Source organism: Salmo salar, chromosome 02, assembly GCF_965601325.2.
Source record: "Salmo salar chromosome 02, fSalSal1, whole genome shotgun sequence".
Taxonomy (NCBI): Eukaryota; Metazoa; Chordata; class Actinopteri; order Salmoniformes; family Salmonidae; genus Salmo; species Salmo salar.
This window is the reverse complement of record NC_138292.1, coordinates 85634535-85657500: the sequence shown is the minus strand read 5'-3', so window position 1 is coordinate 85657500 and position 22966 is coordinate 85634535. Positions and strand designations below refer to the sequence as shown.

Genomic DNA, 22966 nt, shown 5'->3' with positions numbered 1-22966 from the left:
ACTACCACTCTACATTAGTAGTAGTGATACCAACACTACCACTCTACATTAGTAGTAGTGATACCAACACTACCACTCTACATTAGTAGTAGTGATACCAACACTACCACTCTACATTAGTAGTAATGATACCAACACTACCACTCTACATTAGTAGTAATGATACCATCACTACCACTCTACATTAGTAGTAGTGATACCAACACTACCACTCTACATTAGTAGTAGTGATACCAACACTACCACTCTACATTAGTAGTAATGATACCATCACTACCACTCTACATTAGTAGTAGTGATACCAACACTACCACTCTACATTAGTAGTAGTGATACCAACACTACCACTCTACATTAGTAGTAGTGATACCAACACTACCACTCTACATTAGTAGTAGTGATACCATCACTACCACTCTACATTAGTAGTAGTGATACCAACACTACCACTCTACATTAGTAGTAGTGATACCAACACTACCACTCTACATTAGTAGTAGTGATACCATCACTACCACTCTACATTAGTAGTAGTGATACCAACACTACCACTCTACATTAGTAGTAGTGATACCAACACTACCACTCTACATTAGTAGTAGTGATACCAACACTACCACTCTACATTAGTAGTAGTGATACCAACACTACCACTCTACATTAGTAGTAGTGATACCAACACTACCACTCTACATTAGTAGTAGTGATACCAACACTACCACTCTACATTAGTAGTAGTGATACCAACACTACCACTCTACATTAGTAGTAGTGATACCAACACTACCACTCTACATTAGTAGTAGTGATACCAACACTACCACTCTACATTAGTAGTAGTGATACCAACACTACCACTCTACATTAGTAGTAGTGATACCAACACTACCACTCTACATTAGTAGTAGTGATACCAACACTACCACTCTACATTAGTAGTAATGATACCATCACTACCACTCTACATTAGTAGTAGTGATACCAACACTACCACTCTACATTAGTAGTAGTGATACCAACACTACCACTCTACATTAGTAGTAGTGATACCAACACTACCACTCTACATTAGTAGTAGTGATACCAACACTACCACTCTACATTAGTAGTAGTGATACCAACACTACCACTCTACATTAGTAGTAGTGATACCAACACTACCACTCTACATTAGTAGTAGTGATACCAACACTACCACTCTACATTAGTAGTAGTGATACCAACACTACCACTCTACATTAGTAGTAGTGATACCAACACTACCACTCTACATTAGTAGTAATGATACCATCACTACCACTCTACATTAGTAGTAGTGATACCAACACTACCACTCTACATTAGTAGTAGTGATACCAACACTACCACTCTACATTAGTAGTAGTGATACCAACACTACCACTCTACATTAGTAGTAGTGATACCAACACTACCACTCTACATTAGTAGTAGTGATACCAACACTACCACTCTACATTAGTAGTAGTGATACCAACACTACCACTCTACATTAGTAGTAGTGATACCAACACTACCACTCTACATTAGTAGTAGTGATACCAACACTACCACTCTACATTAGTAGTAGTGATACCAACACTACCACTCTACATTAGTAGTAGTGATACCAACACTACCACTCTACATTAGTAGTAGTGATACCAACACTACCACTCTACATTAGTAGTAATGATACCAACACTACCACTCTACATTAGTAGTAATGATACCATCACTACCACTCTACATTAGTAGTAGTGATACCAACACTACCACTCTACATTAGTAGTAGTGATACCAACACTACCACTCTACATTAGTAGTAATGATACCATCACTACCCCTCTACATTAGTAGTAGTGATACCAACACTACCACTCTACATTAGTAGTAGTGATACCAACACTACCACTCTACATTAGTAGTAATGATACCATCACTACCACTCTACATTAGTAGTAGTGATACCAACACTACCACTCTACATTAGTAGTAGTGATACCAACACTACCACTCTACATTAGTAGTAGTGATACCAACACTACCACTCTACATTAGTAGTAGTGATACCAACACTACCACTCTACATTAGTAGTAGTGATACCAACACTACCACTCTACATTAGTAGTAGTGATACCAACACTACCACTCTACATTAGTAGTAGTGATACCAACACTACCACTCTACATTAGTAGTAGTGATACCAACACTACCACTCTACATTAGTAGTAATGATACCATCACTACCACTCTACATTAGTAGTAGTGATACCAACACTACCACTCTACATTAGTAGTAGTGATACCAACACTACCACTCTACATTAGTAGTAGTGATACCAACACTACCACTCTACATTAGTAGTAGTGATACCAACACTACCACTCTACATTAGTAGTAGTGATACCAACACTACCACTCTACATTAGTAGTAATGATACCATCACTACCACTCTACATTAGTAGTAGTGATACCAACACTACCACTCTACATTAGTAGTAGTGATACCAACACTACCACTCTACATTAGTAGTAGTGATACCAACACTACCACTCTACATTAGTTGTAGTGATACCAACACTACCACTCTACATTAGTAGTAATGATACCATCACTACCACTCTACATTAGTAGTAGTGATACCAACACTACCACTCTACATTAGTAGTAGTGATACCAACACTACCACTCTACATTAGTAGTAATGATACCATCACTACCACTCTACATTAGTAGTAGTGATACCAACACTACCACTCTACATTAGTAGTAATGATACCATCACTACCACTCTACATTAGTAGTAGTGATACCAACACTACCACTCTACATTAGTAGTAGTGATACCAACACTACCACTCTACATTAGTAGTAGTGATACCAACACTACCATTCTACATTAGTAGTAGTGATACCAACACTACCACTCTACATTTGTCACGTTCTTCGTCGTCAGACGAAACAGAGAAATCATCATCTGAGAAAGTGGACCAATACGCAGCGGGGTTGTGTACTCATCTTCTTTATTTCTGGATAAGAAGGCAAACCGTAAACCAAAAACACGTACACAAGAAAATAACAAAACAAGGACGAACAGTTTCACAGGCTACAACAACTAGCAGTGCGAAATACAACTACCCACAAAATAGAAACAAAACCCATACCTATATATAGGACTCTCAATCAAAGGCTACAAACACCTGCCTCCAATTGAGAGTCCAACACCCAATTACCTAACATAGAAATACTAAACTAGAGATAACATAGAAATACAAAAAAACATAGAACATAACCCAAAACCCGGAAATAATAAAACAAACACCCTTCTAATCAAACCACCACCCCGAACCAACCAAAACAAATACCCTCTGCCACGTCCTGACCAAAATACAATACAAAATAATACCTAAACTGGTCAGGACGTGACAGTACCCCCCCCAAAGGTGCAGACCCCGGATGCACCTAAAAAAATAAAAAATAAAAAATAAACCCCTAACTAAAGGGAGGGAAGGGAGGGTGGCTGCCGTCAACGACGACACCTGTGCTACACCCCCCTCCCCAACCCACCTATACTGGAGGTGGCTCAGGTTCTGGCCTACTGTCCTCCAGACTGTAGGCAGACTCTCTTGACTCCGGACCGTAGGCAGATTCACTCGGTTCCGGGCCATAGGCAGACTCATTTGGTTCCGAGCTGTAGGCAGACTCACATAGTTCAAAGTTATAGTAAACTTCATTCTGATCTGGACCGCGGGCAGACTCACTCGGTTCCGGGTCGCGGGCCGTCTCCCCTGGTTCCGGACAGTGGGCCGTCTCCCCTGGTTCCGGACAGTGGGCCGTCTTCCCTGGTTCCGGACAGTGGGCCGTCTCCCCTGGTTCCGGACAGTGGGCCGTCTCCCCTGGTGCTGGACACTCTGGACGAGGCACTGTTGCCGGACACTCTGGACGAGGCACTGTTGCCGGACACTCTGGACGAGGACTGTTGCCGGACACTCTGGACGAGGCACTGTTGCCGGACACTCGGGCCTGGTCTGACGCACTGGAAGCCTGATGCGTGGGGCTGGTAGTGGAGGTACCAGCCTGGGGACACGCACCTCAGGGCTAGTGCGAGGAGCGGGAACAGGCTGAGTAGGACTAGGCTGACGCACTGGAAGCTTGATGCGTGGTGCTGGAAGTGCCAGCCTGGAGACACGCACCTCAGGGCTAGTGCGGGGAGCAGGAACCGGCCGAGTTGGAGTGGGCTGACGCACTGGAAGCCTGATGCGTGGTGCTGGTACTGGACGTGCCAGCCTGGAGACACGCACCTCAAGGCTAGTGCGTGTAGCGGGAAACACTGGACCGTAGAGGTGCACTGGTGGTCTCTCATTTGTTGACTTCTGTAACCATAAAAGCCTTGGTTTCATGCATGTTAACATCAGAAGCCTCCTCCCTAAGTTTGTTTTATTCACTGCTTTAGCACACTCTGCCAACCCGGATGTCCTAACCGTGTCTGAATCCTGGCTTAGGAAGGCCACCAAATTGATGAAATTTCCATCCCTAAATATAACATTTTCAGACAAGATAGAACTGCCAAAGGGGGCGGAGTTGCAATCTACTGCAGAGATAGCCTGCAGAGTTCTGTCATGCTATCCAGGTCTGTTCCCAAACAATTAGAGCTTCTACTTTTAAAAATCCACCTTTCCAGAAACAAGTCTCTCACCGTTACCGCTTGCTATAGACCACCTTCTGCCCCCAGCTGTGCCCTGGACACCATATGCGAATTGATTGTCCCCCATCTATCTTCAGAGCTCGTACTGTTAGGTGAACTGAACGGGGACATGCTTAACACCCCGGCCATCCTACAATCTAAGCTAGATGCCCTCAATCTCACACAAATTATCAATGAATCTACCAGGTACAACCTCAAATCCGTAAACACGGGCACCCTCATAGATATCATCCTGACCAACCTGCCCTCCAAATACACCTCTGCTGTTTTCAACCAGGATCTCAGCATTCACTGCCACATTGCCTGCGTCCGTAATGGGTCTGCGGTCAAACGAACACCCCTCATCACTGTCAAACGCTCCCTAAAACACTTCAGCAAGCAGGCCTTTCTAATCAACCTGGCCTGGTATCCTGAAAGGATATTGACCTCATTCCGTCAGTAGAGGATGCCTGGTTATTCTTTAAACGTGCTTTCCTCACCATCTTAAATAAGCATGCCCCATTCAAACATTTTTGAACCAGGAACAGATATAGCCCTTGGTTCACTCCAGACCTGAATGCCCTTGACCAGCACAAAAACATCCTGTGGCGTACTGCATTAGCATCGAATAGCCCCCGCGATATGCAACTTTTCTGGGAAGTTAGGAACCAATACACACAGGCAGTTAGGAAGGAAAGCAAAGGCTAGCTTTTTCAAATAGAAATGTGCCTCCTGTAGCACAAACTCCAAAAAGTTCTCGGACACTGTAAAGTCCATGGAGAAAAAGAGCACCTCCTCCCAGCTGCCCACTGCACTGAGGCTAGGAAACACTGTCACCTCCGATAAATCCACGATAATTGAGAATTTCAATAAGCATTTTTCTATGGCTGGCCATGCTTTCCACTTGGCTACCCCTACCCCGGCCAACAGCTCTGCACCCCCCACAGCAACTTGCCCAAGTCTCTCCCATTTCTCCTTCACCCAAATCCAGATAGCTGATGTTCTGAAAGAACTGCAAAATCTGGACCCCTACAAATCAGCTGGGCTAGACAATCTGGACCCTCTCTTTCTAAAATTATCCTGCCTTTCTAAGGTCTTCCAAAGCCAAGTTAACAAACAGATCACCGACCATTTCGAATCCCACCGTACCTTCTCCGCTATGCAATCTGGTTTCCAAGCTGGTCATGGGTGCACCTCAGCCACGCTCAAGGTCCTAAACGATATCATAACCGCCATCGATAAGAGACAATACTGTGCAGCTTTATTCATCCACCTGGTCAAGGCTTTCGACTCTGTCTATCACCACATTCTTATCGGCAGACGTAACAGCCTTGGTTTCTCAAATGACTGTCTCGCCTGGTTCACCAACTACTTCTCAGACAGAGTTCAGTATGTCAAATCGGAGGGCCTGTTGTCCAGACATCTGGCAGTCTCTATGGGGGTGCCACAGGGTTCAATTCTCGGGCAAACTCTTTTCTCTGTATACATCAATGATGTCACTCTTGCTGCTGGTGATTCTCTGATCCACCTCTATGCAGACAACACCATTCTGTATACTTCTGGCCCTTCTTTGGACACTGTGTTAACTAACCTCCAGACGAGCTTCAATGCCATACAATTCTCCTTCCGTGGCCTCCAACTGCTCTTAAATGCTAGTAAAACTAAATACATGCTCTTCAACCGATCGCTGCCTGCACCTGCCCGTCCGTCCAGCGTCACTACTCTGAATGGTTCTGACTTAGAATATGTGGACAACTACAAATACCTAGGTGTCTGGTTAGACTGTAAACTCTCCTTCCAGACTCACATTAAGCATCTCCAATCCAAAATTAAATCTAGAATTAGCTTCCTATTTCGCAACAAAAGCATCCTTCACTCATGCTGCCAAACATACCCTCGTAAAACTGACCATCCTACCGATCCTTGACTTTGGCGATGTAATTTACAAAATAGCCTCCAACACTCTACTCAGCAAATTGGATGTAGTCTATCACAGTGCCATCCATTTTGTCACCAAAGCCCCATATACTACCCACCACTGCGACTTGTATGCTCTCGTTGGCTGGCCCTCGCTTCATATTTGTCGCCAAGCCCACTGGCTCCAGGTCATCTATAAGTCTTTGCTAGGTATAGCCCCGCCTTATCTCAGCTCACTGGTCACCATAGCAGCACCCACCCGCACGCGCTCCAGCAGGTATATTTCACTGGTCACCCCCAAAGCCAATTCCTACTTTGGCCGCCTTTCCTTCCAGTTCTCTGCTGCCAATGACTGGAGCGAATTGCAAAAATCACTGAAGCTGGAGACTCATATCTCCCTCACTAACTTTAAGCACCAGCTGTCAGAGCAGCTCACAGATCACTGCACCTGTACATAGCCCATATGTAAATAGCCCATCCAACTACCTTATCCCCATATTGTTATTTCTTTTTTGCTCCTTTGCACCCCAGTATCTCTACTTGCACATTCATCTTCTGGACATCTATCACTCCAGTGTTTAATTGCTAAATTGTAATTACTTCGCCACTACGGCCTATTTATTGTCATCTTACTCTCTGCTAGGTATACTTACCTAATCTTAGCACACTCTGTATATAGAGCTCCCTCCTTCACTTGCTCCGCTTATTTGACTGTCACCCCACTTCCTGCTTTATCCCTTGCCTGTCCAATTCTCTGCTGCTTGACTTCGTTTGCATCGCTACTGCTATTGCTCCCTCCTAACTCTTGCGCCAGCTGTCGTGCAGCTCCTGTCACTGCACCTGTCATAGCCCTTGTTGCCCTCCAATTAGCCTTATCCCCTGTTGTTATTACTATTAAGCTCCTGTGCACCCCAGTATCTCTACTAACACAATCATCTATCACATCGTATCCTCCAGTGCTTAGCTAATTCTAAGGTCTTCGCCACTCGGCCTATGGATTGCCTTCCTCTCTGATCAGTCCTAATTTGATCTGCAAATAACTTTTCAATTGTCTATAGACTGACTTGGATATCTCGAGACCGGGGTTGTCGTATGCTTTGCTTTATTTGGCCAGGCCAGTTGTAAATGAGAATTGTTTAATACCTCCTGGTTAAATAAAGGTGAAATAAATAAATAAAAAATTAACAAATCGTACCTAGGCAGCAACAAGGTCTGAGAGGTGTCCGAAGTCCTATACTGCATAACAAGTCTATAGTGTTGGATATCTCAGACCTTGGACATCTACCTAGGCAGCAACGGTCTGGGGGAGGATGTCTCTGATATAGTCCTATACTGCTGATAACAAGTCTATAGTGTTGGATATCTCAGACCTTGTAGCATCGTTCCTAGGCAACAAACAAGGTCTGGGGGAAGATGTCTCTGACATTTCCAAATGTAAGGAAAATTGTTCCGGGGAGGGTTCTCTTCAAACAGACAAGTCTCACAACAAATCACACATTTGTGTAGGCGGGGCTTAAAATGCTGGTGGGAATTGTGCTCATGTTTAGCTATGGCAACAAGCAGATACGGCAGTGACATTACTGGTGACTTGCTTCGCATTTCCAACTCTTCCTTTCTGTTCCAACTGATGCGCAAATGTACAGAATTGTTAAACTGGAGCATTGGTACACTGCCGGCAGCAACCCGTCTGTCTAGCAACCCTCTCTCTCTGGAGAGACATGGGACCCGTCTGTCTTGAGAGACTAGTGACCCGTCTGTTTAGAAGACTAGTGACCCATCTGTCTGGAGAGACTAGTGACCCATCTGTCTGGAGAGACTAGTGACCCATCTGTCTGGAGAGAGTAGTGACCCATCTGTCTGGAGAGACTAGTGACCTGTCTGTCTGGAGAGACTAGTGACCCATCTGTCTGGAGAGACTAGTGACCCATCTGTCTGGAGAGACTAGTGACACGTCTGTCTGGAGAGACTAGTGACCCGTCTGTCTGGAGAGACTAGTGACCCGTCTGTCTGGAGAGACTAGTGACCCGTCTGTCTGGAGAGACTAGTGACCCGTCTGTCTGGAGAGACTAGTGACCCATCTGTTTAGGGAGACTAGTGACCCGTCTGTCTGGAGAGACTGGAGAGACCAGTGACCCATCTGTTTAGGGAGACTAGTGACCCGTCTGTCTGGAGAGACTAGTGACCCATCTGTCTGGAGAGACAAGTGACCCGTCTGTCTAGAGAGACAAGTGACCCGTCTGTCTGCAGAGACTAGTGACCCATCTGTCTGGAGAGACAAGTGACCCGTCTGTCTGGAGAGACAAGTAACCCATCTGTCTGGAGAGACTGGTGACCCGTCTGTCTGGAGAGACTAGTGACCCGTCTGTCTGGAGAGACAAGTGACCCGTCTGTCTAGAGAGACAAGTGACCCGTCTGTATGGAGAGACTAGTGACCCATCTGTCTGGAGAGACTGGTGACCCGTCTGTCTGGAGAGACTAGTGACCCATCTGTCTGGAGAGACAAGTGACCCGTCTGTCTAGAGAGACAAGTGACCCGTCTGTCTGGAGAGACAAGTGACCCATCTGTCTGGAGAGACAAGTGACCCGTCTGTCTGGAGAGACTAGTAACCCATCTGTCTGGAGAGACTAGTGACCCATCTGTCTGGAGAGACTAGTGACCCATCTGTCTGGAGAGAGTAGTGACCCATCTGTCTGGAGAGACTAGTGACCTGTCTGTCTGGAGAGACTAGTGACCCATCTGTCTGGAGAGACTAGTGACCCATCTGTCTGGAGAGACTAGTGACACGTCTGTCTGGAGAGACTAGTGACCCGTCTGTCTGGAGAGACTAGTGACCCGTCTGTCTGGAGAGACTAGTGACCCGTCTGTCTGGAGAGACTAGTGACCCGTCTGTCTGGAGAGACTAGTGACCCATCTGTTTAGGGAGACTAGTGACCCGTCTGTCTGGAGAGACTGGAGAGACCAGTGACCCATCTGTTTAGGGAGACTAGTGACCCGTCTGTCTGGAGAGACTAGTGACCCATCTGTTTAGGGAGACTGGTGACCCGTCTGTCTGGGGAGACTAGAGAGACTAGTGACCCATCTGTTTAGGGAGACTAGTGGCCCATCTGTCTGGAGAGACTAGTGACCCGTCTGTCTGGAGAGACTAGTGACCCATCTGTCTGGAGAGACTAGTGACCCGTCTGTCTGGAGAGACTAGTGACCCGTCTGTCTGGAGAGACAAGTGACCCATCTGTCTGGAGAGACTAGTGACCCATCTGTCTGGAGAGACTAGTGACCCATCTGTCTGGAGAGACTAGTGACCCGTCTGTCTGGAGAGACTACTGACCCGTCTGTCTGGAGAGACTAGTGACCCGTCTGTCTGGAGAGACTAGTGACCCATCTGTCTGGAGAGACTAGTAACCCATCTGTCTGGAGAGACTAGTGACCCATCTGTCTGGGGAGACTAGTGACCCGTCTGTCTGGAGAGACTAGTAACCCATCTGTCTGGAGAGACAAGTGACCCATCTGTCTGGAGAGACTAGTGACCCATCTGTCTGGAGAGACTAGTGACCCATCTGTCTGGAGAGACTAGTGACCCGTCTGTCTGGAGAGACAAGTGACCCGTCTGTCTGGAGAGACTAGTGACCCGTCTGTCTGGAGAGACTAGTGACCCGTCTGTCTGGAGAGACTAGTGACCCGTCTGTCTGGAGAGACTAGTGACCCATCTGTCTAGAGAGACTAGTGACCCATCTGTCTGGGGAGACTAGTGGCCCATCTGTCTGGAGAGACTGGAGAGACTAGTGACCGGTCTGTCTGGAGAGACTAGTGACCCATCTGTCTGGAGAGACTAGTGACCCGTCTGTCTGGAGAGACTAGTGACCCGTCTGTCTGGAGAGACTAGTGACCCGTCTGTCTGGAGAGACTAGTGACCCATCTGTCTGGAGAGACTAGTGACCCATTTGTCTGGAGAGAATAGTGACCCATCTGTCAGGAGAGACTAGTGACCCATCTGTCTGGAGAGACTGGAGAGACTGGTGACCCATCTGTCTGGAGAGACTAGTGACCCGTCTGTCTGGAGAGACAAGTGACCCGTCTGTCTGGAGAGACTAGTGACCCGTCTGTCTGGAGAGACTAGTGACCCGTCTGTCTGGAGAGACTAGTGACCCGTCTGTCTGGAGAGACTAGTGACCTGTCTGTCTGGAGAGACTAGTGACCCATCTGTCTGGGGAGACTAGTGACCCATCTGTCTGGAGAGACTGGAGAGACTAGTGACCCGTCTGTCTGGAGAGACTAGTGACCCGTCTGTCTGGAGAGACTAGTGACCCGTCTGTCTGGAGAGACTAGTAACCCGTCTGTCTGGAGAGACAAGTGACCCATCTGTCTGGAGAGACTAGTGACCCGTCTGTTTAGAAGACTAGTGACCCATCTGTCTGGAGAGACTGGTGACCCATCTGTCTGGAGAGACTAGTGACCCATCTGTCTGGAGAGACTAGTGACCCATCTGTCTGGAGAGACTAGTGACCCATCTGTCTGGAGAGACTGGTGACCCGTCTGTCTGGAGAGACTAGTGACCCATCTGTCTGGAGAGACAAGTGACCCGTCTGTCTAGAGAGACAAGTGACCCGTCTGTCTGCAGAGACTAGTGACCCATCTGTCTGGAGAGACAAGTGACCCGTCTGTCTGGAGAGACAAGTAACCCATCTGTCTGGAGAGACTGGTGACCCGTCTGTCTGGAGAGACTAGTGACCCGTCTGTCTGGAGAGACAAGTGACCCGTCTGTCTAGAGAGACAAGTGACCCGTCTGTATGGAGAGACTAGTGACCCATCTGTCTGGAGAGACTGGTGACCCGTCTGTCTGGAGAGACTAGTGACCCATCTGTCTGGAGAGACAAGTGACCCGTCTGTCTAGAGAGACAAGTGACCCGTCTGTCTGGAGAGACAAGTGACCCATCTGTCTGGAGAGACAAGTGACCCGTCTGTCTGGAGAGACTAGTAACCCATCTGTCTGGAGAGACTAGTGACCCATCTGTCTGGAGAGACTAGTGACCCATCTGTCTGGAGAGAGTAGTGACCCATCTGTCTGGAGAGACTAGTGACCTGTCTGTCTGGAGAGACTAGTGACCCATCTGTCTGGAGAGACTAGTGACCCATCTGTCTGGAGAGACTAGTGACACGTCTGTCTGGAGAGACTAGTGACCCGTCTGTCTGGAGAGACTAGTGACCCGTCTGTCTGGAGAGACTAGTGACCCGTCTGTCTGGAGAGACTAGTGACCCATCTGTTTAGGGAGACTAGTGACCCGTCTGTCTGGAGAGACTGGAGAGACCAGTGACCCATCTGTTTAGGGAGACTAGTGACCCGTCTGTCTGGAGAGACTAGTGACCCATCTGTTTAGGGAGACTGGTGACCCGTCTGTCTGGGGAGACTAGAGAGACTAGTGACCCATCTGTTTAGGGAGACTAGTGGCCCATCTGTCTGGAGAGACTAGTGACCCGTCTGTCTGGAGAGACTAGTGACCCATCTGTCTGGAGAGACTAGTGACCCATCTGTCTGGAGAGACTAGTGACCCATCTGTCTGGAGAGACTAGTGACCCGTCTGTCTGGAGAGACTAGTGACCCGTCTGTCTGGAGAGACTAGTGACCCGTCTGTCTGGAGAGACTAGTGACCCATCTGTCTGGAGAGACTAGTGACCCGTCTGTCTGGAGAGACTAGTGACCCATCTGTCTGGGGAGACTAGTGACCCGTCTGTCTGGAGAGACTAGTGACCCGTCTGTCTGGAGAGACTAGTGACCCATCTGTCTGGAGAGACTAGTGACCCATCTGTCTGGAGAGACTAGTGACCCATCTGTCTGGAGAGACTAGTGACCCGTCTGTCTGGAGAGACTAGTGACCCGTCTGTCTGGAGAGACTAGTGACCCGTCTGTCTGGAGAGACTAGTGACCCGTCTGTCTGGAGAGACTAGTGACCCGTCTGTCTGGAGAGACTAGTGACCCATCTGTCTGGAGAGACTAGTGACCCATCTGTCTGGGGAGACTAGTGGCCCATCTGTCTGGAGAGACTGGAGAGACTAGTGACCGGTCTGTCTGGAGAGACTAGTGACCCATCTGTCTGGAGAGACTAGTGACCCGTCTGTCTGGAGAGACTAGTGACCCGTCTGTCTGGAGAGACTAGTGACCCGTCTGTCTGGAGAGACTAGTGACCCATCTGTCTGGAGAGACTAGTGACCCATTTGTCTGGAGAGAATAGTGACCCATCTGTCAGGAGAGACTAGTGACCCATCTGTCTGGAGAGACTGGTGACCCATCTTTCTGGAGAGACTAGTGACCCGTCTGTCTGGAGAGACAAGTGACCCGTCTGTCTGGAGAGACTAGTGACCCGTCTGTCTGGAGAGACTAGTGACCCGTCTGTCTGGAGAGACTAGTGACCCGTCTGTCTGGAGAGACTAGTGACCTGTCTGTCTGGAGAGACTAGTGACCCATCTGTCTGGGGAGACTAGTGACCCATCTGTCTGGAGAGACTGGAGAGACTAGTGACCCGTCTGTCTGGAGAGACTAGTGACCCGTCTGTCTGGAGAGACTAGTGACCCGTCTGTCTGGAGAGACTAGTAACCCGTCTGTCTGGAGAGACAAGTGACCCATCTGTCTGGAGAGACTAGTGACCCGTCTGTCTGGAGAGACTAGTGACCCGTATGTCTGGAGAGACTAGTGACCCATCTGTCTGGAGAGACTAGTGAACCATCTGTCTGGGGAGACTAGTGACCCATCTGTCTGGAGAGACTGGAGAGACTAGTAACCCATCTGTCTGGAGAGACTAGTGACCCGTCTGTCTGGAGAGACTAGTGACCCATCTGTCTGGAGAGACTAGTGACCCGTCTGTCTGGAGACACTAGTGACCCGTCTGTCTGGAGAGACTAGTGACCCGTCTGTCTGGAGAGACTAGTGACCCGTCTGTCTGGAGAGACTAGTGACCCGTCTGTCTGGAGAGACTGGTGACCCGTCTGTCTGGAGAGACTAGTGACCCGTCTGTCTGGAGAGACTGGTGACCCATCTGTCTGGAGAGACTAGTGACCCGTCTGTCTGGAGAGACTAGTGACCCATCTGTCTGGAGAGACTAGTGACCCATCTGTCTGGAGAGACTAGTGACCCATCTGTCTGGAGAGACTGGAGAGACTAGTGACCCGTCTGTCTGGAGAGACTAGTGACCCGTCTGTCTGGAGAGACTAGTGACCCGTCTGTCTGGAGAGACTAGTAACCCGTCTGTCTGGAGAGACAAGTGACCCATCTGTCTGGAGAGACTAGTGACCCGTCTGTTTAGAAGACTAGTGACCCATCTGTCTGGAGAGACTGGTGACCCATCTGTCTGGAGAGACTAGTGACCCATCTGTCTGGAGAGACTAGTGACCCATCTGTCTGGAGAGACTAGTGACCCATCTGTCTGGAGAGACTGGTGACCCGTCTGTCTGGAGAGACTAGTGACCCATCTGTCTGGAGAGACAAGTGACCCGTCTGTCTAGAGAGACAAGTGACCCGTCTGTCTGCAGAGACTAGTGACCCATCTGTCTGGAGAGACAAGTGACCCGTCTGTCTGGAGAGACAAGTAACCCATCTGTCTGGAGAGACTGGTGACCCGTCTGTCTGGAGAGACTAGTGACCCGTCTGTCTGGAGAGACAAGTGACCCGTCTGTCTAGAGAGACAAGTGACCCGTCTGTATGGAGAGACTAGTGACCCATCTGTCTGGAGAGACTGGTGACCCGTCTGTCTGGAGAGACTAGTGACCCATCTGTCTGGAGAGACAAGTGACCCGTCTGTCTAGAGAGACAAGTGACCCGTCTGTCTGGAGAGACAAGTGACCCATCTGTCTGGAGAGACAAGTGACCCGTCTGTCTGGAGAGACTAGTAACCCATCTGTCTGGAGAGACTAGTGACCCATCTGTCTGGAGAGACTAGTGACCCATCTGTCTGGAGAGAGTAGTGACCCATCTGTCTGGAGAGACTAGTGACCTGTCTGTCTGGAGAGACTAGTGACCCATCTGTCTGGAGAGACTAGTGACCCATCTGTCTGGAGAGACTAGTGACACGTCTGTCTGGAGAGACTAGTGACCCGTCTGTCTGGAGAGACTAGTGACCCGTCTGTCTGGAGAGACTAGTGACCCGTCTGTCTGGAGAGACTAGTGACCCATCTGTTTAGGGAGACTAGTGACCCGTCTGTCTGGAGAGACTGGAGAGACCAGTGACCCATCTGTTTAGGGAGACTAGTGACCCGTCTGTCTGGAGAGACTAGTGACCCATCTGTTTAGGGAGACTGGTGACCCGTCTGTCTGGGGAGACTAGAGAGACTAGTGACCCATCTGTTTAGGGAGACTAGTGGCCCATCTGTCTGGAGAGACTAGTGACCCGTCTGTCTGGAGAGACTAGTGACCCATCTGTCTGGAGAGACTAGTGACCCATCTGTCTGGAGAGACTAGTGACCCGTCTGTCTGGAGAGACAAGTGACCCATCTGTCTGGAGAGACTAGTGACCCGTCTGTCTGGAGAGACTAGTGACCCGTCTGTCTGGAGAGACTAGTGACCCGTCTGTCTGGAGAGACTAGTGACCCGTCTGTCTGGAGAGACTAGTAACCCATCTGTCTGGAGAGACTAGTGACCCATCTGTCTGGGGAGACTAGTGACCCGTCTGTCTGGAGAGACTAGTAACCCATCTGTCTGGAGAGACAAGTGACCCATCTGTCTGGAGAGACTAGTGACCCATCTGTCTGGAGAGACTAGTGACCCATCTGTCTGGAGAGACTAGTGACCCGTCTGTCTGGAGAGACAAGTGACCCGTCTGTCTGGAGAGACTAGTGACCCGTCTGTCTGGAGAGACTAGTGACCCGTCTGTCTGGAGAGACTAGTGACCCGTCTGTCTGGAGAGACTAGTGACCCATCTGTCTGGAGAGACTAGTGACCCATCTGTCTGGGGAGACTAGTGGCCCATCTGTCTGGAGAGACTGGAGAGACTAGTGACCGGTCTGTCTGGAGAGACTAGTGACCCATCTGTCTGGAGAGACTAGTGACCCGTCTGTCTGGAGAGACTAGTGACCCGTCTGTCTGGAGAGACTAGTGACCCGTCTGTCTGGAGAGACTAGTGACCCATCTGTCTGGAGAGACTAGTGACCCATTTGTCTGGAGAGAATAGTGACCCATCTGTCAGGAGAGACTAGTGACCCATCTGTCTGGAGAGACTGGAGAGACTGGTGACCCATCTTTCTGGAGAGACTAGTGACCCGTCTGTCTGGAGAGACAAGTGACCCGTCTGTCTGGAGAGACTAGTGACCCGTCTGTCTGGAGAGACTAGTGACCCGTCTGTCTGGAGAGACTAGTGACCCGTCTGTCTGGAGAGACTAGTGACCCATGTCTGTCTGGAGAGACTAGTGACCCATCTGTCTGGGGAGACTAGTGACCCATCTGTCTGGAGAGACTGGAGAGACTGGTGACCCGTCTGTCTGGAGAGACTAGTGACCCGTCTGTCTGGAGAGAGTAGTGACCCGTCTGTCTGGAGAGACTAGTAACCCGTCTGTCTGGAGAGACAAGTGACCCATCTGTCTGGAGAGACTAGTGACCCGTCTGTCTGGAGAGACTAGTGACCCGTATGTCTGGAGAGACTAGTGACCCATCTGTCTGGAGAGACTAGTGAACCATCTGTCTGGGCGGAGAGCTAGTGACCCATCTGTCTGGAGAGACTGGAGAGACTAGTAACCCATCTGTCTGGAGAGACTAGTGACCCGTCTGTCTGGAGAGACTAGTGACCCGTCTGTCTGGAGAGACTAGTGACCCGTCTGTCTGGAGAGACTAGTGACCCGTCTGTCTGGAGAGACTAGTGGAGACACTAGTGACCCGTCTGTCTGGAGAGACTAGTGACCCGTCTGTCTGGAGAGACTAGTGACCCGTCTGTCTGGAGAGACTAGTGACCCGTCTGTCTGGAGAGACTGGTGACCCGTCTGTCTGGAGAGACTAGTGACCCGTCTGTCTGGAGAGACTGGTGACCCATCTGTCTGGAGAGACTAGTGACCCGTCTGTCTGGAGAGACTAGTGACCCATCTGTCTGGAGAGACTAGTGACCCATCTGTCTGGAGAGACTAGTGACCCGTTTGTCTGGAGAGACTAGTGACCCATCTGTCTGGAGAGACTAGTGACCCATCTGTCTGGAGAGACTAGTGACCCGTCTGTCTGGAGAGACTAGTGACCCATCTGTCTGGAGAGACTAGTGACCCGTCTGTCTGGAGAGACTAGTGACCCATCTGTCTGGAGAGACTAGTGACCCGTCTGTCTGGAGAGACTAGTGACCTGTCTGTCTGGAGAGACTAGTGACCCATCTGTCTGGAGAGTCTAGTGACCCGTCTGTCTGGAGAGACTAGTGACCCATCTGTCTGGAGAGACTAGTGACCCATCTGTCTGGAGAGACTAGTGACCCGTCTGTCTGGAGAGACTAGTGACCCATCTGTCTGGAGAGACTGGTGACCCGTCTGTCTGGAGAGACTAGTGACCCATCTGTCTGGAGAGACAAGTGACCCGTCTGTCTAGAGAGAGAAATGACCCGTCTGTCTGGAGAGACTAGTGACCCATCTGTCTGGAGAGACAAGTGATCCGTCTGTCTGGAGAGACTAGTAACCCATCTGTCTGGAGAGACTGGTGACCCGTCTGTCTGGAGAGACTAGTGACCCATCTGTCTGGAGAGACAAGTGACCCGTCTGTCTAGAGAGACAAGTGACCCGTCTGTCTGGAGAGACTAGTGACCCGTCTGTCTGGAGAGACTGGTGACCCGTCTGTCTGGAGAGACTAGTGACCCGTCTGTCTGGAGAGACTAGTGACCCGTCTGTCTGGAGAGACTAGTGACCCGTCTGTCTGGAGAGACTAGTGACCCGTCTGTCTGGAGAGACTAGTGACCCGTCTGTCTGGAGAGACAAGTGACCCGTCTGTCTGGAGAGACAGGTGACCCGTCTGTCTGGAGAGACTAGTGACCCGTCTGTCTGGAGAGACTAGTGACCCGTCTGTCTGGAGAGACTAGTGACCCGTCTGTCTGGAGAGACTAGTGACCCGTCTGTCTGGAGAGACAAGTGACCCGTCTGTCTGGAGAGACTAGTGACCCATCTGTCTAGTAAGTCTAGGATACATCAGTGTTAGAGGATTGACACGTGCAATGCGGCAGCGTGTGTTTGTGTGTGTTTGATCAGTGACTTTTACATGGATTTAATACACAGATAGATTCAACTTGCAACCTTTCCAAACACACAGCAGTAACAGTTCAGTCATCATAACACTAACGCACTCCTCCATGCCCATCCTCTCTCTATGTTACAGTGTTCATGGAAATACTGTATACTGACTCGGCTCTGGGTGCTGGCTAGCAGGGTGTGTGTATACCAGTGATGTAGTCAAGTCACTAAACTTCCAGTCCAAGTCGAGTCCCAAATCTCTAACATTTGAGTCCAAGTCCGATAGAAAGCTAAGTAGGGCTAGAAAGCTATGTAGGGCTGGAAAGCTAAGTAAGGCCATAAAACTAAGTCGGGACAGAAAGCTAAGTAGGGCTAGAAAGCTAAGTAAGACCATAAAACTAAGTCGGGACAGAAAGCTAAGTAGGGCTAGAAAGCTAAGTAGGGCTAGAAAGCTAAGTAGGGCTAGAAAGCTAAGTAGGGCTAGAAAGCTAAGTAAGGCTAGAAAGCTAAGTAAGACCATAAAACTAAGTCGGGACAGAAAGCTAAGTAAAGCTAGAAAGCTAAGTAAGGCCATAAAACTAAGTCGGGACAGAAAGCTAAGTAAGGCTAGAAAGCTAAGTAGGGCTAGAAAGCTAAGTAGGGCTAGAAAGCTAAGTAGGGCTAGAAAGCTAAGTAAGGCTAGAAAGCTAAGTAAGACCATAAAACTAAGTCGGGACAGAAAGCTAAGTAAGGCTAGAAAGCTAAGTAAGGTCATAAAACTAAGTCGGGACAGAAAGCTAAGTAAAGCTAGACTGCTTATATAGCAGCTATCTAATGCAAGGAAGAGAGACTTTCTGACAACAAAGTCACCAATCGTCGAGTCCGAGTCGAGTCACGAGTTAAGGAAATCGTGATTTGAGTCTGAGTCAAGTGAGTCCTGGATTCAGGTACTACAACACTGGTGTACATACTCTCAGGCTGTGTGTGTGTCTCACAGCGCTGAGTTAACAGATAAGGTGCTCGCCAAACTATGTTGCCAAACCTTACTACTTAAAGGGGGAATGCACTAAGCTTATCGTGTTCACACACACGCACGCCAGCATCACAGACCCTTAGTGTGTTTTTCTAACTAACCTAACCCGTGTTCTCCTTTCGTGTTCTTAGCATGTGCATGCCAGACTGTACCATGTATGTGTAGTGTCTGGGGGGTGTTAGTTTCTGAGACACCCCTCTCTGCCCTGTCCTTCCGTAGGACCCAAAACACCCCCCTTCCTCGCAGCCCTAATGGTCCGGTCTGGTCTAGGTAGAATCATCTCCTCCCCTCTGCGTTCCGGCCGGGTGGTACAGCCCAACACCCCTGGCTCTAAAGGTGGGCGTGGCCACAGGTAGGGTGTCTGTCACCTGTCACCTGGCTGTCTGTCTGTCATCACCCACGGAGACCATCTGGAACTGCTCGAGACCCCCCCCCCCCCCCCCCTCCCCGTGCCCCTCCCCCGTCTCCTAAACCCTGTCAACCCATCCACAACATCCCCACAGGACCACATTCTACAGCTCAGTGTATATAGGACATCCATCTACAGTAGCCATCTGACATAGATTCTGTCTCTGTGTTATGTGGTTGCTGTGGGTCTTGTCTCTGTGTGGATGTTGGTGCATGTCCATGTACTCACTCACTCACTTCACTCGAATTGCATGATTCATCTGGTTTATGTGATTCTTCTAGTCTGCTTGTTAGACCTGATTCAGCTGATTCAGCTGATTCATCAGGTTTATCTGATTCTTTTAGTCTGTTTTTACACCTGATTCAACTGTTTCAGCTTATTCCTGGTCTGTGTTTTGGATAGCCACATCTCTCCTACTCTTCTTTATTACATGAACCCTCTCCTCTTCTCTCTAGATATCAACGCCCAGGCTAGGAAGCTACAGAAGAACAGAACTAAAGGAACTCTGACACTTCCTCGACCTGGGACCACCTTCTGCCGCTCCCTCAGTGAGACCAGTCTCAACCAGGTACACTACTGTTAGAACTGCTACTACTATTACTACTATTATAACTAATATAACTACTTACTACTATTACTACTATTATAACTATTACTACTATTGCTACTATTATAACTATTACTACTATTGTAACTTTTACTACTATTATAACTATTACTACTATTACTACTACTACTACTATAACTATTACTAATATTATAACTATTACTACAATTACTACTATTATAACTTCTGCTACTATTACTACTATTATAACTATTATAATAATTATAACTATTACTACTACTATTACTACTATTGCTACTATTATAACTACTACTACTACTATAACTATTACTACTATTACTACTATTATAACTGTTACTACTATTACTACTATTATAACTATTACTACTATTACTACTATTATAACTATTATTATTATTACTACTATTATAAATACTACTATTATAACTTATACTACTATTACTACTATTACTACTATTATAACTATTACTACTATTATTACTATTGCTACTATTATAACTGCTACTATTATTGCTACTATTATAAATACTACTATTATAACTATTATAACTTCTACTACTATTACTACTATTACTACTACTACTTCTATTATAACTGCTACTACTACTACTATTATAATTACTAATACTATTATAACTACTGTAACTACTACTACTTATATTATGACTACTACTACTACTACTATTATAACTACTACTACTATTATAACTACTACTACTATAACTACTATTACTTCTATTAGAAATATTACTACTATTACTACTAGTATTACTATTATAACTATTACTACTATTATAACTATTACTACTATTACTACTATTATAACTATTACTACTATTACTACTATTATGACTAATATGACTATTATAATTTCTACTACTATTGCTACTATTATAACTATTACTACTATTACTACTATTATAACTACTATTACTGTTATAACTATTACTACTATTATAACTTACTACTACTACTACTATTATAACTATTATAACTACTACTACTATTATAACTACTACTGCTATTATAACTAGTACTACTATAACAACTATTATAACTATTACTACTATTATAACTATTACTACTACTACTATTACTACTATTATAACTACTACTACTATTATAACTACTACTACTATAATAACTATTACTACTATTATTACTACTACTACTATTGTAACTACTACTACTATTATAAATACTACTACTAGTATAACTATTAATTATATTACTACAATTATAACTATGACTACTATTATTACTATTACTACTATTACTACTATTACTACTACTACTTCTATTATGACTACTACTACTACTACTACTATTATAACTACTACTACTATTATAACTATTATAAATACTACTAATATAACTACTATTACTTCTATTATAAATATTACTACTATTACTACTATTATTACTATTATAACTATTACTACTATTACTACTATTATAACTATTACTACTATTATAACTATTACTACTATTACTACTATTATAACTATGACTACTATTATAACTATTACTACTATTATAACTATTATAACTATTACTACTATTACTACTATTATGACTAATATAACTATTATAACTTCTACTACTATTGCTACTATTATAACTATTACTACTATTACTATTATTACTACAATTATAACTACTATTACTGTTATAACTATTACTACTATTATAACTATTATAACTACTACTACTATTATAACTACTACTACTATTATAACTACTACTACTATTACTACTATTATAACTATTACTACTATTACTACTATTACTACTTCCACTACTCTTACTACTACTACTACTATTATAACTATTATTATTACTACTACTACTATTATAACTGTTACTACTATTACTACTATTATAGCTCTTACTACTATTACTACTATTACTACTATTATAACTATTACTACTATTATAACTATAACTACTACTACTACTATTATAACTACTACTACTATTATAACTACTACTACTATTGTAACTATTACTACTACTACTATTATTATAACTTCTACTACTATTATAACTACTACTACTACTACTACTTTTATAACTACTACTACTATTATAACTATTACTACTACTACTACTATTATAACTACTACTACTATTATAACTATTACTACTACTACTATTATTATAACTACTACTACTATTGTAACTGCTACTACTATTATAACTACTACTACTATTATAACTATTACTACTACGACTACTATTGTAACTACTACTACTATTATAACTACTACAACTATTATAACTAGTACTACTATTGCTACTATTATAACTACTACTACTATTATAACTATTACTACTACTACTATTATAACTACTACCGCTATTATAACTACTACTACTATTATAACTATTACTACTACTACGACTATTATAACTACTACTACTATTATAACTACTACAACTATTATAACTATTACTACTATTGCTACTATTATAACTATTACTACTATTATTACTATTACTACTACTACTACTATTATAACTACTATAACTACTAGTACTATTATAACTACTACTATTACTACTATTATAACTATGCTACTATTACTACTATTGTAACTAGTACTACTTTTACTGCTATTATAATTACTACTAAGATTACTACTATTACTATATATTTTTTTAAAGTTTATATGCTATGCTTGAGTTATTTGACCATATAACAAAAAATGAACCCCTAATTTTTCTAACTAATATAACTATGCCAACTAATTTAACTATTCCAACAATTTTTTACATTTTAGTCATTTAGCAGACGCTCTTATCCAGAGCGACTTACAGTAGTGAATGCATACATTTCATACATTTTTTTTCTTTTTTTCGTACTGGTCCCCCGTGGGAATCGAATCCACAACCCTGGCGTTGCAAACACCATGCTCTACCAACTGAGCCACACGGGACCTACTATCCAGCTAGCTGGCTCCATTCCAGGAGAAGCACATTGTGTACATGTTGGGTTATATTGGGTTATATTATGTTAAATACATCCATTATAATTATTCAAACCTTTTCCAACTAATACACTGGAGTATTGCTATTAATGACTGTGTCTGAGGCTTAAATATTATTATATTACTATTATTATATTAATTAAAGCCTATTTTATTGTCATATATATTGTGTTACATATTGTTATTATAT

General features: G+C 45.5%; 1 protein-coding gene across 2 annotated transcripts in view; it reads left to right on the top strand.

The window, feature by feature from the left end:
• The window catches only part of LOC106563988 (Ras association and DIL domains), an 88823-nt gene that overhangs the window by 7936 nt on the left and 57921 nt on the right, over window positions 1-22966 (top strand). For both annotated transcript variants that reach the window (XM_082967826.1, XM_082967828.1), the window contains exon 5: window positions 19653-19765. In XM_082967826.1, coding sequence (XP_082823952.1) covers window positions 19653-19765 — 113 coding nt within the window. The remainder of the gene's footprint in view (window positions 1-19652; window positions 19766-22966) is intronic.